Here is a 15,766-nt window from a genome sequence, read left to right on the forward strand (position 1 = left end):
GACCAGAAATCTTTCTCAAAGATTGAACAGTATCAATAATATCAAATTATCTTCAGATCAGAATCTTGTAAGTTAAATTACTTGTCATATATTCTAAATGAGTATTCTATTGTGGGTTTCAGTGGGACTAAGCCTTTACCAATGCATCTGCATAGTTGTTTGTTAAGAAGAGTAGACAGCATCATTTCATGTTTTCCTGCCCTCTAAGAACTGAAGATGTTCTTAATCTGTTTGTCATGAAAGAAGTAATATATTTCTCATTTATTTCATTATATTTTAGCAGTTAGAAAGCAAACAAACTGGAATTTATATAATGAATAAAAAATTTTAGATTTGTCTATGTGTTAATCTGCTTGCTGGCTATCCAAGTCTCAAGAGAATCTAGCTTTTTTAATTTCTTGACTTAAATAAGCACATTAATTTTCATTTCCAGGACTGTGCACTTCTGCACTTTCATTTTCTTTGCAATCTCAAATTTACTCTTTAAAAAAAAATTCTAGGCTCTTGCAAAGCAAGAAAAAATTGATTATGAAGAACAAATTATCAAAGAAAGAGAATGTCGTGAGAAAATTGCCATTGAAAGAGCTCAGGCACGTTATAAAAAGCACTATTCTATATGTTGGGAAGTGATGAACCAAATCATTGATTTGTCAACAAAAGTAGGAGAATATCGTCTACTGACAAACAAGTGAGTATGGTAGCCGTTAGGCAAAAATAACAGCTGTTAGGTAGCTGTTAGGCTTCATTATTCAGACTGGTTTAAGCACCATAACATCTTATGTAGATTCTAAGACGTCTTACAGGACAGCTCCAATTAGTTTGTGTGGGAAAATGATGACATTACTTTTGTGTGAGGATTCACTGAGGTGTAATACAGTATGAACTAATGCTAAAGCCTTAGCATAATTTCTTGAAAACTCAGCTAACTTGAATCCTTAGGAGGCTAAGATCCACTAGTTCTATAGCTTGTGGAACTACTGATTTCCTTTTTATGAACAAATTCCTTAGTTTAAAAGTTAAAAACTGAGTGGTGCTCATGTCATTCTAGATTGTGCTGCTAGTTGAACACTTGCTCGGTATAATATAAACAGAATCAATTTCCTAATATATATCAACCTGTCTGGACTGTCCAAAGAGTAGGTCAGTCCGAAATCTTCCAAGTCCTACATGCTGTGATTCCCTTTTCTGACATGCCCTAATTGCACAGGGTTTCTGAGAAGGTCCTAAAAAGGCAGTAACCTCCAAGTGCCTGTGCTGTACGAGTGTTTCCAAAACCATGGAGTGGGGTATTGTTGCTGTTGTTCTTTCATTAGTATTCAGTGATTAGACTATGGGGTAAGGCTTACAGCATTAGAAAGTATGCCAAAATCTTCATTGCCTTTTAGTGTAATTGTATGTTAAAATAATAAAGCTGTAACCATATGAAATACATATGATTATATTTTATGGAAATTATATAAATTTAGGCCCAGTGAGTACATGATAAAATAGTCAGCCTAGACACAGTTTAGTGATGATTTGATGATTTCCCTGTCTGACACACCCATGGTTCCAGTGTAGGCCAGTGTCACATTTGCTTGTACTGAGTGGTGCACAATATGTACAGATATTTGAAATATCTTTCCAAAGTATGCATATCAAGGTTGTATCTGCATTTACTGTGACTATAGGTATGGTTTGTCTGTCCTTCCATGCACTTCATTGTGCAGGATACATACAGTAGGTATTAAATTATTTTTGAACAGCACATACAGAGTTTTTTTAAAGCTATAACATTCAACTATCTACAATAATTTCCAAAAAAAAAAAGTCAGTCCAAACTGATGTAATCTTAAGAAATAGTAGAAACTTTCATTTTGACCATTTGTTAAATTTAAGCTGTTATTTATATTGTTTATTTAGCAGCCATAGAATTCTAATGTGACGTGTGAGCATCCTGTTTGCATTTAGCTTGCTACTATATGCAGTTTGTCTTGTTGTTTCATATGAATATTTTTCCTTTCTAAAAGAAAAAAAGTTTAATTACTCACATAATTCTAAAGTAATTTTAGCTTCCAGGAAAAAATTCTATAGATTTTTGGTGAGAGGAGGCTTTACCCCACAAAAGGGAAGAATATTTTGGAGCAGGGAAAAACAGCTATGGCAATACTATTGCTACAGAGCTCTGCCAGCCAAATACTGTGTGATGACACATTTATGAAAATACTGAAGCCTGTAAGTGCCTATGGCTGTCATATAAATAACCAAGCACTTATAAAAAGCTGTAATAATTATAGAAGGCATTATAAACTATATCTAGTTTAGCATATGGTTGTTTCATGATTGTGATTCTTGTAAATTTGGATCCGCTATTCTCAAATTTCTAACCCCTTTAATTTTTGGTTTGGAACTCTTTTTTTTTTTTTTTCCTTTTTTTTTCCCCCTTTGCAGCAGAATTCCATTAAAATTGATGCTTGATTGGAAGGAAATTTTTTTTAATGGAAAACCAATGTATGAACAAGCCTCAATTCAACCTTTGCCAAATGAACCAAACCCAGAACAACTTGTAGAGCTGAATAAAATGAATCTGTTAGATGAAAAAGATTATGGTGAATACAAGGTACATCAAACTGATAAGACATAATGGAAGATAATACACCTTGATTTTTCATAATCATAAACATTTTGTTGTGATGTTTCATTTTGTTCTTTTACTAGTTTCTGAAATCAGATTTTGATATGCATTTTCTTTTAATTTCCTGAGGTTCTATACGAAATATATGGCTATATTTTATGTTAGTAGCACTGGAGAACTGCTGCAATTTTAAAACACTTGTACAATTTAATTCTTGTATATAACATTGATTATGTTTCTTTCCTGAGTTCATAGGACCAACATGTTAATTGCAATGCAGTTAATATTTAGCTAATAGGAATTTGAAAGTGTGCTTAATGCTACCGTGTTTCAAAATGCAATAGAAAGTAGCCAGCAAAAGCAAGTAAAATTAAATACTCCATCTGTTACAAAACCTGATAGTCTTAATTTTAGCAATTTTGAGTGAAAGCTTTCTAGCAAGATTTATTGGTTTGAGTGATCCATTTATTTTAAGATGGTAATGTTTGTGAAAATTATTAAAAATGGCTGACATTTTTTCTTAACCATCTATTAGAATACAAGTAACTATTTTTCAGGGTACCTTAAAACTTTTCTTCAACTTGTCAATACATTAATGTAATTTCGCAAGTGAAAGATGAATTTTGTTGATGTTTCCCTGTTAAAATGTATTATACAATTTTTTTCCAAATTACATCAATAATGCTTTTCCTTGAAAAAAAAATAATCCCGCTACATATTTAGTCTTTTCAAATAATCTGTTTAACTAGCATATGGCTATCATGGCAAATAACCTGTCTTTGACTTGTTGGGAAATAATAACTATAATACATATGTGCTTTTATCCACATCCTGAATCAATTGGTACATTTTCTTTTGCAATGAGTATAAATGTTTGTTACAGGTTTTGTGATGAATGCCTGACAGCTCAATTTACTTTGGTTTAAATGTTAACATATATTTACCTGATTTATCTATTTATAAGGTCCTTGTGCAGACCATATCAACTCATGTAATGGATTTCATGATCAGTTTCTTTAGGTGAAAAAAGGCATATGTACAAGACGAACAGGGAGGACATACAGGCAGTGAACAGTTATTGGGGAACGCTAATGAAAATTTTTTCAGTCATATTGTTGTTTATATTACAAAGTCTTGTAGTCTTCCCTAGATGTAAGGGCACTGAAGGTCACAAACACTTAATGACACATTTAAAGCCTCTGTTTTGCTACCAGTCTGTTTCAAGTGCACATTCACATAATTTTTTTTTTTCCAGATGTTGTTAGTCTTATGTCTTTCTGAATCAGTATTAATCGAAAGCTGGTATCATATGACATGTCTAAAATTGTTGGCATCAGTTCATACTTATGTATTCTAAAAATCTAAGTAAACAGCAATACCGTCAAAGTATTGCTTCTAGAAAAAAGGGTATTGCAGGGCATTCTGGCAAAGTTTATGCTTATTTTCTTAACCCTTGAGAAAAATGCCCAGCACAGGCAATTTGGCATCTCTCAAGAATACTAAGTTTGCACAAGGAATACTGACTGAAAGCATCAAATATATTTGATAAAATACAAGAACAAAATACAGTGCTATCATTGAGTTGCACATTCCACATTAGATTGAGCCTGAAAATATTTGGAAACTACCACATCATCAGTTGTGGAAATAAATTAATGGAATCACCCGAAACAAGCATAACAGTAGGCAGTGCTCAAAATATCAAATAATTTCCAGTTTTGATCAAGAGTCTTGACCGGGACTTAAATAACTCTCACCTGGATACCTGAAAACTTGTTTCTGACAGGTAAGCTACTTTAGATCAAGACAGGTACAGTCTAGCAATCTTCTGGTTAAAAGGGCAAGAAATCTGAAAGGTGAGTGCTTCAAATGGGGAGCCCATTCCATTTGGAATTCGTTTTTCCTACAAGTCTGATAGAATTTAAAATAACTAATCCATCTCTGCTTCCATGTTTAAGGAAGTAAGGAAGAATGGTTCAGATGGGACAAGGTTTTGGTTTTTTAAAGCATGTCTTATTCAATTACATATTAAGAAGGACGTTTTCTGAGATATATTAGAGAGGGTATATTGTGCAACTCAAAGATTTTTTTTGTTTTTACTCATTAAAAATAAGTGATATTTTCAATTAGAGTGATACTAAGTTACATTGTGTTATTCTCTCTAATGCACATACGTTCAAAGTCAACACTGATCAAGTTCCATTAGTAGAATGTATGCTGTGGCAATATATCATTCATGATAGTAAGTTCAGGAAAAGGTTGCATATTGTACCTGGAACATGAATTCAAAACAGTATATTTCAATAGAACTTTGAAACTGGTTGCTGCTTCTAATGGTTATTAAATATTTAATGTATAGAATGATACAATTGTTTAGGTTGAAAAGAATATGGAGGTCATTTAGTTCAACGTCTTTGCTCAAAGCAGGGCCAACTTCTGAGTCAGATAAGGTTGCTCAGTACCTTGTCTGGTCAGCTTTCAAGTATTTCCAAGGATAGAGGTTCCACAGACTCTCTGTCCAACCTGTTGCTGTGCTTAACCACTCTCATTGTGAACATTTTTTTTCTTCTTTTTTTTTTCCTAGTTGGAATTTCTCTTGCTGACACATTTGACTTTGCCACTAAATAATAATTAATACAGGACTAGTATTATGCTGCATACTAAAATGTTCTCTTTTAGTTTCTCATAGCATAAAGTGCACATCAGGACTTTCCTAGTGTTATAAGATCCAATACTGGTAGAGTGTATATTAGAGTAGCAAAAGCATCAGTGTTATCAACATTCTTCGCATACTGAACTCAAAACATAACACTGTACCAGCTACTAGGAAGACAGTTAACTCTATCCCAGCTGAAACCAGGACAGTATGTCCTTCCCTTAAAATTGTTTGAATTATATGGTGGTTTGTTTGGTTTGGGTTGGTTTGGGGTTGTTGGGCTTTGGGGTTTTTTCTCTCTATTGAATGTGTGTTAGGCAAATATATATATTAGAAACCTTTGTCTGTAAAAATTTTCAAAAATTTATGTGTGATACTGGGCAATAATGTTGCCCAGTTTTTAGAATGCTGAATATTAGGCTATTGGGCTTCTATTCCAAAAATCTGCTACTGATTCATTCTGTGGTATTGGTGAAATGATTTTTCATGTTTATGGAATTAAAAAAAATGATTCTCAGACTCTATGAAAGAAGTTGGTAGGAGTACTTGTCTCTCTCAACTAGGTATTAGTGAGTATCAATAAATGCTTAATGATTATGACATAATTATAGCTTTTAACAAGGGTCTACTCTAACAAATATTTAGTACTATTCAGATTTGGTTATTTTATGTATTGTGTTTGTGTATAAATACATATATCTAGAAAGATGAAAGACAAGGCATATTGACAAATTATTTGGTAATTTGTCATTTATACAGAGTATGACAGGGGAATGGTGCCCAACTGAAGAGAACAGTGAAAACAAACCTCCTCTTAATAATAACATACTGGGTCATGTGCTTCGTAGACTGATGGAGATTTTCTATCCTCCAAAACCCAAATCTTCACTACCTTTATTTCCTCCATTTCCTATCAAGGGATGTATTTTGGGAAAACTTTTTAGTGGAAAAACTACCTGTGCAAAGTTTATTGAAAAAGGTAGAGATTTTTCTTTTTTTCCCCTAAAATTCTTAAAAATGTTTATTTGCATTGAAATCCCACTCTTAAAATGAAAATTGTTTGGGCAAATCCTTGCATTACTAATCCTTGAACCTCAGATGCATCGGTATTTTGCAGGGATTGGTTGCAAGTCATTCATTCATTATCTTCCAAAATAAAATTAAAAACACTTGAAGTTGAATATAGTGTTCATATAGTATTACTTCTGCATTAAGAATTTGAAGATGCTTTTGGCAGATTCTCTGGGGATATTTGTTATAGAAGAGACTAGCAAGATAGCTAGGTGATTGTGGGGACACACTGTGCAGTGGCTACAGAGAAGAGACAGTGGAAGCAACTTTCATCAACAGCCCAAATGAAATCATTCACTTAATTGCGATTAATAGTCTCTCTGTATGTATGCTCAACTCAAACTGTGTAAGTGATCTCATTTTTTTGTATATTAGTTTGCAATATTCAGGTACTATCCGTTGATACTCTGGTTCAGGAAGCCATCCAAGCTTTTCTTAAAAATGAAGTGAAAAGTGAGCACAATGTGATTCTACAAGAAGCAGAGAGTTCCGGGGAAAAAAATGAGGTAAGCATTTTTTGTTGATTTTGGGTTTGGCTCCAACAGGAAGGTGAGAATGAAATATATAAAGAGGAAAGAATATTGTTTCTTTTTTTTTACTCAAACTTAATTCTGTTTTGACTTACAAGTCTTCAAGAGTCAGCTTGAATTGACAGGCTTGTTTTTCCTGTAATATGTAGTTTCCTTTCTAATCCATTTCTTTTCATAATTGATACAAGGTCCAGAAGAACTTATCAAAATCACCACCAAAAGTTCTAAATAAACTCCAAACAGAAACATCTACTAATGGAACCAAAGGTGTGTGTGTATTTTATTTATATATGTATATATAGTTTATACAATTTAGTTTTAATTCTTATCTTAGTAGATTTACATAGCAATTCTCCTTTCTCTTGTAGTATCCATGGCAGTATCCATGACATCTGAGTTTTCACAGTAGTTTCCATTATGAATTTCCTGTTCCCACACATTCCTAGTGTTGGGGAGCAGCAAGTGCAGGCTGCTCCATGAAGGAAGGTGAGCTAGGTGACGAATGCAATAGCAAAGCAGGAAGCACCAACATTGACCAACAATGAGTGAGGATATTGTCTGAAGTCAGGGTCACTATATTCCAGAGACATTGATCAGTGTGAACCTCAGTCTGGTGATAACCCAGAAATTCTGCCAGTGAAGCAAGTCTGAAGTCAAGCCAAGCACTCAAGTCAGCAGGTGTGGATCAGGGTCAGATCAAGGCGACAGGATACAGGGTGCAGAAATGGCTGCTACACAGATGTGAAGTACCACAGGCAGGGTCCAGGATGAGAACTTCAGCTTAAAAGCAGCTTCCAAAGGAAGAAAGGGCAAGCCTTCATCTCCCCTCACCTTCTCCCCTCACCTTTCTTTGCAACAGATCTTACCAACAAAGGAACTGACATTGGGCTCAGCCACCTAAGCTTAGAATTACAGAATGATTGAGGGTAGAAGGGACGTCTGGAAATCGTCTAGTCCAATCCTCCTCCTCAAAGCAGGGTCACTACTGCAGGTTGTTCAGGACTATGTTCACTTGGATGCTGAACATCTCCAAGGATAGAGACTCCACAACCTCAGTGAGCAACATGTTCCAATAGTCCATAACCCTTACAGTTAGTATTTTTCTGTTTAAATGCAATTTCCTGTGTTTCAGTTTATGTCTGTTGCCTTTTGTAATTTTAATTGGCACCACTAAGAAGAGTCTGCCTCTGTTTTTTTTACTCCCTTCCGCAGCCCAGATATTTCTACAAATTGATAAGATTCCCCTCAGGCCTTCTCTTCTCCAGGCTGAACAGTCCCAGCTCTCAGCTTCTCCTCATATGTCAGATACTCCCAGACCTTAGTAATCATCAGGGCCTTTCTCTGGGCCTGGTCGAATACATCCATGCCTTTCCTACACCGGGGAGTCCCAAACAGGACACAGCACTCCGGATGTGGTCTCACTAGTGCCATATCTTCTTAATGTGGTCCAGGATGCTGTTGGTCTTCTTTGCTGCAAGGGCACATTGCTGGCTCATGGTCAACTAGTTCTCCTCCAGGGCCTCCAGGCCCTTCTCTGCAAAGCTGCTTTCAAGACAGTTGGCCCCCCAGCTGGTACTGAAGGCATAGGGGTTTCCTCACCAGACGCAGGACTTTGCATTTCCCTTTGCTGAACTTGACGAGATTCCTGTCAGCCCTCTTCTCCATCCCATCAAGGTCTCTCTGAAGGGCAGCACAATCATCTGGTGTATCAACCACCCCTTCCAGTTTCGTATCATCTGCACACTTGCTGAGAGTGCACTCTGTCTCAATCATGCAGGTCATTAATGAAGATGTTAAACAGCACTAGTCTCGGAATCAGCACTTGGGCTACACCGCTAATCGCTGACTGTCAGCTGCACTTCACACTGCTGATCACAACCCCTTCAGCCTGGCAGTTCAGCCAGTTTTTAGTCCACCTCACTGCCCACTTACCTAGTCCATACCTCATCAGTTTGTCTATGAAGATGTTAAGGAAGACAGTGTCAAAAGTCAATTTAAACAGCATACGCTGACCTTCTCTCAACCACTGAGCCCACCACCTCATTGTAGAAGGTTGTCAGGTTAGTCAGGCATGATTTCCCCTTCATAAACCCACGCTGACAACCCCAGTCATCTTCTTGTCCTTAATATACTTGGGAATGGTTTCCATGCTTATTTGCTCCATCAGTTCGTAGGGACTAAAGGGAGGCTGGCTGGCTTGTACATCCCCAATTCCCCCTTCTTGCTTTCCTTGGAGAGAGGAGTGGCAGTTGCATTCTTCTAGTCCTAGGAATCTCCCCCAATCACCAGGACTTTTCAAAGATTATTGAGAGTGGCCTAGCAGTGACATTGGCCAGGTCCCTCAGCATGTGTGGGTATATGCCATCAGGTCCCATGGTCTTGTGTATTTCCAGTTTATTTAAGTGTTCCTTAAGCTGATCCCCCTCCACCAAGGGTAAATCTTTCTTGCTGCAGACTTTCCTCCTAGTCTCAGGGGCTTGGGATACCTCATTCTTTTTGCATGTCTCTTTCAGCAGGCCCACATTTTCCCTAGCTTTCCTTTTGGTATGGAGATACCTGTAAAAGTCCTTCTTGTTGCACTTCTGACTAGACATAAGACAAGGCCTTTTCCGCATGAGAACCATCAAACATTGGAACAAATTGCCTGAGAGGTAGTGTAGTCTCCATCCTTGGAGGTTGTAAACATCAAACTGGGTAGACAACTGAGCTACCTGGTCTGACCTTTTAACTGATGCCACTTTAAGCAGAAGATTGCTTGAACCTCCAGAAGTTGCTTCTAACCTGAATTAATCAATGATCTTATGATTCTAACAATTGTATAAACCTTCTATATTGATTTGTTCAAAGAACAATAATGAGGCATATACTTTTCTTATTAATCTATAGTAATAAATATAATAGTAATAGAATTGTAAAACTTTATAATATACCTGTTTTAGGAAATTGTCCTGTCAAAAAGGATCCATCTGGGCAAGAGTTCATATCAGATAGCAGTCAGGATGGCCTATCCAAGGTTTGTAATCCAATTTTAGCTTCTACTTTATAAAGATGCATTAGTTAAAAAGGTTAAATGACTTAAATAGTGACACCCTTTCATCATTCTGAATTAATTTGTTGTCCTTACTGCAAGCATTTTCTGTATGAAATATGAAAAGGGTTTATTGTGAAAATCTATTCCTGTGTATGTTGGTTAGAGTTGTACATATTGTTAAAGTTCTATATTTTCTTGTTAAATGTCCCATTAACATAAGATATGGTACTTCCTATGTAATTTCTGAGTTAGCAAAAATATATTCCTGATCTTGCTGCTGCCAAGCAGATCATTCATTCCTTGACAAGGTTTCTTCTCTTTATGTTAAAAAAAATTTAATTCTACAATGATCTCTTTGACTTTATTGCTCACTGGAAAATACTTCGAAAGCTAAGATATGAAAGCATCCCTGTAGAACTAATGAAGTTAAATGCTGCTGTAGGAAACTGTCAGTGGATTTATGGTACTGAAAATCAGAATAAGCTTAGAACCAGGACACTTAATTTTTTATTTCTTGGCCTTCATATCCTTTGTTTCTCAACCTTGTTTCTGTCTGGCATTTCCATGGGTGTAATGATGGAAATCAGTTGGAGATTTCATTTAGGCCTTTTTCATATCAGTTGAAACTATTTCTCCTTACTAGATAACAATAAATATTAAATATAAATAAATCACACAATAAACATGAAATTTAAATAATAAATAAATAATGTATAATATATAAAGTAGACTCATACTCTTATTAACAGTGAGTGTTGTGAATGTTCTGAGTATATTAGTCTTACTCTGTGCTCTTCCACAGCTATCTGTGCGTGCCCAGCTTGGTGCCGCATCACAGAAATTGTTGAAGAAAGGAAAAAGTATTCCTGATGAATTACTAATTGACATCCTAATGGAAGCCATTAAGTATGAAACTGTATAGCTTTTTTTCCTCACTTATTTACAATGTAATTATCCAGATGTAGTCCAAATTCAGCCATTTCTCTTTATTAAGATATTTTTTAAACACTGGAGTCTTCAACTTGGAAAGTGGAGCTAATTAGTGAAGTTAGTTAATGCTCATTTTATGCTAGCAGTAGAATGCTAGCAGTAGAGTCTAGCCCTAAATTATGCGGACATTATTGTACACTACTGAAGGTAAGTAAAAATATGCACGACTATCACATAGTCATTAAATATAACTAACGCCTCTATCTTGTTTCTTAGTTGGAAGCTATTCAGCACATGCTAGTATTTTTTCTTTTAGATTTTGTGAAATGCATAGTCCAAGTATTCATACTTCTGCAGTTAGGTTACTTTTTTTTTTTGTCTACTTGTTTGGCAGAAAATTGTCTCAACTACCCTGATGTGCAATTAGCACTTAAGTTCCCACATGAATACCATTTAAGTTATATTACTCCCATTAGTATGTTTTAAAGTTACAAAACAGATTTTTCTATTTGTTACATTAGTGGAAAAGTTAGTAGACAAAATAGGGAAATTACACCTCTGATCGTAGTCTGTATAGAGAGTGTTTTTGAAAACTTTTTTTATCAAGACAGCAAAAATTGTTTTGGTTTTGATTTTTTTCACTTTTAGTTAGGCTTAAGGTTATTTTTCTGATTTAAAATCCATTGCTTTACAGTTTAATTATGTCTGTCATTCTGTATTCATCATGATATTTAATATACTAAATTCAGAATGAAAGACTGCTATGACAAGCTCTTCTTTAGGTGTTATTATTATGCTATCAATTCAATGTATAATTCTGGTCCTTCATTTACTTTTAGCCAAACACCACCAGAGAAGGGGTGGATTGTGGATGGGTTTCCAATGACAATTAATCAGGCAAAACTATTTGAAAAAGCCTATATAGGGATTGATCCAGAAACAAAAGATGCAAATTCTGGAAAGCTCTCACTTGTCACAGATCCCAGAGCCCCTAACAAGCCTCCTGTTACCTCACCTGCATTTGATGTTTCTGTATTATTGGATATTTCAGACACTGCGGTACTGAAACGTCTGGCTAATTTGAAGTGTAAGTTTTCAACTACTTTAACAAAGGAAAATGGCAAGCGGATTCTGATGTATGGGGAATGTAAAGATTGTTATAATACTGAAATGGCTAAATTGTGAGCACTTAGCAAGTTGCATATTTTAATTAAAAATACTAAATTATATAATCTCTATATTTTCCTCTGACAATTATGAAATTAGAAATTGTTTAGATTTCTTGACAGCTTTGTTCTCCATTTCTAAGGCCCCTTTTAACTTCAGCTGTCTAAAAGTACATGACTAAGTATAAGTAACACATTAATCCCAAGCATTATTAACCAGTTATAACTCTAAGTTGTACTTATTGGAGTAAAATAGCATTACTGTACAATTGCTCTACATCTCACAGTATCACTTTCATTGTGTATTATCACCTTGAATGCTTCCATGTTATTTCAATAACTTTTATTTGTTTCAGAGGCAGATCAGAAGTGTGCAAGTGCATGTGTATGTACTTGTTTATATTTGTACTGAATTCTTACTGGACCTGAGATAGCACAGTGGCTGGTGTTAGACATCACATAAAACAGCAGCTGGAAAAAACACAAGTTAACAACAGATGCAGAAATATGCCTCATTACAAATGAGTGTGTGTAAATAGTATTTTTCTCCAGGAGACACATTTGGAAAGGGCTGAAGGAAATTTTAAACAAAGTGATGTGCCAACATTCATTCCCTGGGAGTGCCAACATTCATTCCCTATTGATTACTGCCTTTGTCTTGTCATCAGTTAGTCAGTGAACAATCAGAAATTGTCAGTTTTGGCCAAAAAGGCAAAGGCATCAAAGGCTTTTAGAGGGCTCTTTCACTTCCAGCCCACACATTTTTAATTGCCCTTACTCACCTTGGCAAAACCAAAGTTCTTTTTTTATGTCCCATATTGTCCAAATTATAAGGAGATTCCTTTTCATTGTTTTCACTGCAGCATTTACATGGCATGTGGCTTGAACTAAAGCACCATCTACTCTTAACTTTTATGTATAGGTAGGAGTGATGATGAGGTAAAATCATTAGAGCTTCTGCTAACAATGCGGTACAGATAAATCTGTAGACACTGGAAATTCTTATTAATTTAAAGAACTTGTGTTGCCAAAAAAACTTTGAAAATGTCATAATACCTGATGTAATCTCAGAAATTCAAACAATTTTTTTTGTAAGATGTCACGTGGTGATAGAAAGAGTCAAAAGAACAATAAAAAAATCAGAAATCTATAAAAATTGGCTTATTTCTGATTAATAAGAGTGTTTTTTAACTTTAGAGAAGACTCAGAGAGAGAGAATACCTTGTCTTCTGATGCAGTGGAATATGTGCCCATTGTTGTGAAAAGGACTAGTTACTTCAAGGAAGATTCAGATTAGGCTGGGAAAACACCTTCTAACTGTTACAATAGATAAACCTGAAACAGTCTACCTACAGGAATGCTCTCTACAACTGGGGATTTCTATGACTGCAAAGCATCCATCAGGATATGTTAGTGTTATAATTGGCTATGCATTTAAACAGAGGAAGAGGCAGACACTGTCTTCAGGTCCTTTCCAGTTTAATTTTATATTTCCCTGACTTTGCTTTCTTTTAGGAAGTTTGGTACCCAATTTTTAAGTGGAGAAATGTAATATCAAGGAACACTGAAATTTTTCTTTAAATAATTACCTTGCTTTGGGTGAATAACTACCTGCATAATTGCCTTTTTCAATATATGCTTATATATCCTGTTTTCCACACAGCAAGTAAATCGAAGTCATCTCAAACTGAACAGGAGAACAACAATAAAAATTCAGATGCTGAAATCCTAGAAGAGAAGATAGACTTAGCCAGGGACCAGGTGCTACATAGGTATGTTATATGAAGTACAAAAAAGTTGCTTCAGCCAGATGTTTAGGCATGTAATTAATCTGAATCTCATATGTGATCCATGATAGTGCTGACATGCCTGATGTTAAGAATTTACTTAGGAGTTCCTCTAACACGGAGCCTAAAGAGTACTTTCATTTTTGGCACAATATAAATAATCCTAATAGTTAAGAATTCTTGTGTTTTGCATTTCCAGGGTATTCTTCCAAGGAAAATTTCTTTTTCAGATATATATTGCATGAACCATGAACCATATGTATACATATACGTATATATATGTATCTATGCATACATATATCTGACATATGTCATACATCATGTGAATGCCCTTGAGTGAAATGCACTTGATTTCAATTGCAGATTTTCTAAAATGGTATCTTCCACTTTTACGTTTATAAAAAACAATCAGTTTTCTATTTTTTACTGAATCATTTGATGTTTAACTTTACATAAAGAGCAAAATCAAGAACAAGTTTTGTTTCTGAATATTTGATACTATTAACTATTTCAGACTAATTTATTATTGATTATTATTGTTTTAGTTGTGATATAAGAAAGTAGGTTTAGCTTGTGACAAGAAAGAGTAAGAAATATATAAGACTAGTTAACAGTAGGATTTTGAACGTTTTCCTGTGTTGAAAATTAAAGGTTTGATGTGGATGGAGTATTATTTTGCAAAGAATATTACCTGGATTTGTTTTAGTATTAAATTAGATGGTTTGCTTTTTCTTTTGTTTATTAATTTGGGAAAATGTTTGATTTTCCATTAGTTAGATTTTAATTTCATACATTAATATGATTTTTGTAGAATTTCAAGCTTTCTAGACACATGGCCAAAATTAGAGAAATGGTTTTCAGTCCATCAAAGTACTCTAGTTAAAGTCAATGCAGAGACAGAAGAAAGTCTTGTGTGTGAAACAGTGAAGGAAATTATAATGGAAGAAATTGCCAAAAACCAGAATAGAAGTAAGTTTTCCTATTCTTACTTTTTACAGTTCAGTAAGAAAAGACTTTGTTCTTTATAATTAACACTAATATTAATATATAAAACTATATGGAAACATCACTTGTCACTGGCCCTGCAAGACTTTGGGGATGTGTGAGTTAATGATAACTGCACCAGAACTCTGAACTTTTCTGTTGTGTTTTTACCTTTTCAGAGGATATGGACCAATTTCACATAATTGTAAAGATCATTTGAGAAAAAGTTTTAAAATATTTAAAAGAAAGTGTCAGTTGGATTTATTTAAATTCCATAAAGTAAAGGATTACTAAATTCAGTCCTTCCTGGTTTAAATATTGCAGCTAGCATCTTCACCATGTGGGATAGCATAATGGTATAAGAAAGACTAACTTGCCATTATTAACATATATTCATTTATCAGCAGCAGCTTAAAAACATGGATAACTTGGAATGATTTTGGCATGTGTTTTGGTGCATGCTTATTCCATTTTTTTTCTTAATTACCCCAAAGGAAAGAATAATTTAAAAATTAAAAAGCAAAAAAGATGAAGTATCCAGGGGGAAAGACGCATCAAGTAAACCAGGACTTCTGAATAACCAGTTTTTTTCTTCACAATTATTACAAGAAAGTCTTGATGTGTCTTCTATGCCCCCCCCCCCCCCCAAAAAGCTATTGTCTTGGAAAGCACTACCAGTAAAAGTTTAGACCTCTACTCCTGCACAAGGTTTCCAGTTCATGAAAAATTCTTTGAGATATCACACCTGACAGAAAACTGGATGGAACATTTTCAAAGAAGCACCTGGTTGGAATTGGGTTTTTTTATGTCCTTGATACAATTCATAGCCCTGCTGGAGTTAATGGCAAAATTCCTATTGATGCAAATGGAATTGAGATTTTCTGGTTAGAATCTAGCTATCTTGTAGAAGTACTGTAAGGACTATTTACTCCCTGTGGAGAAATAATCCCTGTGGTCGGTTAATAATGACTAATTTCATATTTATGTTGATAGATAC

At 34.9% G+C, this 15,766-nt stretch overlaps 1 protein-coding gene across 1 annotated transcript in view; it reads left to right on the forward strand.

Moving 5' to 3' along the window:
* The window catches only part of SPEF2 (sperm flagellar 2), an 87,954-nt gene that overhangs the window by 21,686 nt on the left and 50,502 nt on the right, over positions 1-15,766 (forward strand). Inside the window, 10 exon segments of the mRNA XM_010565640.1 lie at positions 501-688; positions 2,431-2,599; positions 6,030-6,249; positions 6,717-6,847; positions 7,060-7,127; positions 9,800-9,884; positions 10,705-10,808; positions 11,672-11,923; positions 13,666-13,770; positions 14,597-14,754. Coding sequence (XP_010563942.1) covers positions 501-688; positions 2,431-2,599; positions 6,030-6,249; positions 6,717-6,847; positions 7,060-7,127; positions 9,800-9,884; positions 10,705-10,808; positions 11,672-11,923; positions 13,666-13,770; positions 14,597-14,754 — 1,480 coding nt within the window.

This window comes from Haliaeetus leucocephalus, unplaced genomic scaffold (assembly GCF_000737465.1).
Source record: "Haliaeetus leucocephalus isolate CR32 unplaced genomic scaffold, Haliaeetus_leucocephalus-4.0 Scaffold194, whole genome shotgun sequence".
In the NCBI taxonomy this organism is placed as follows: Eukaryota; Metazoa; Chordata; class Aves; order Accipitriformes; family Accipitridae; genus Haliaeetus; species Haliaeetus leucocephalus.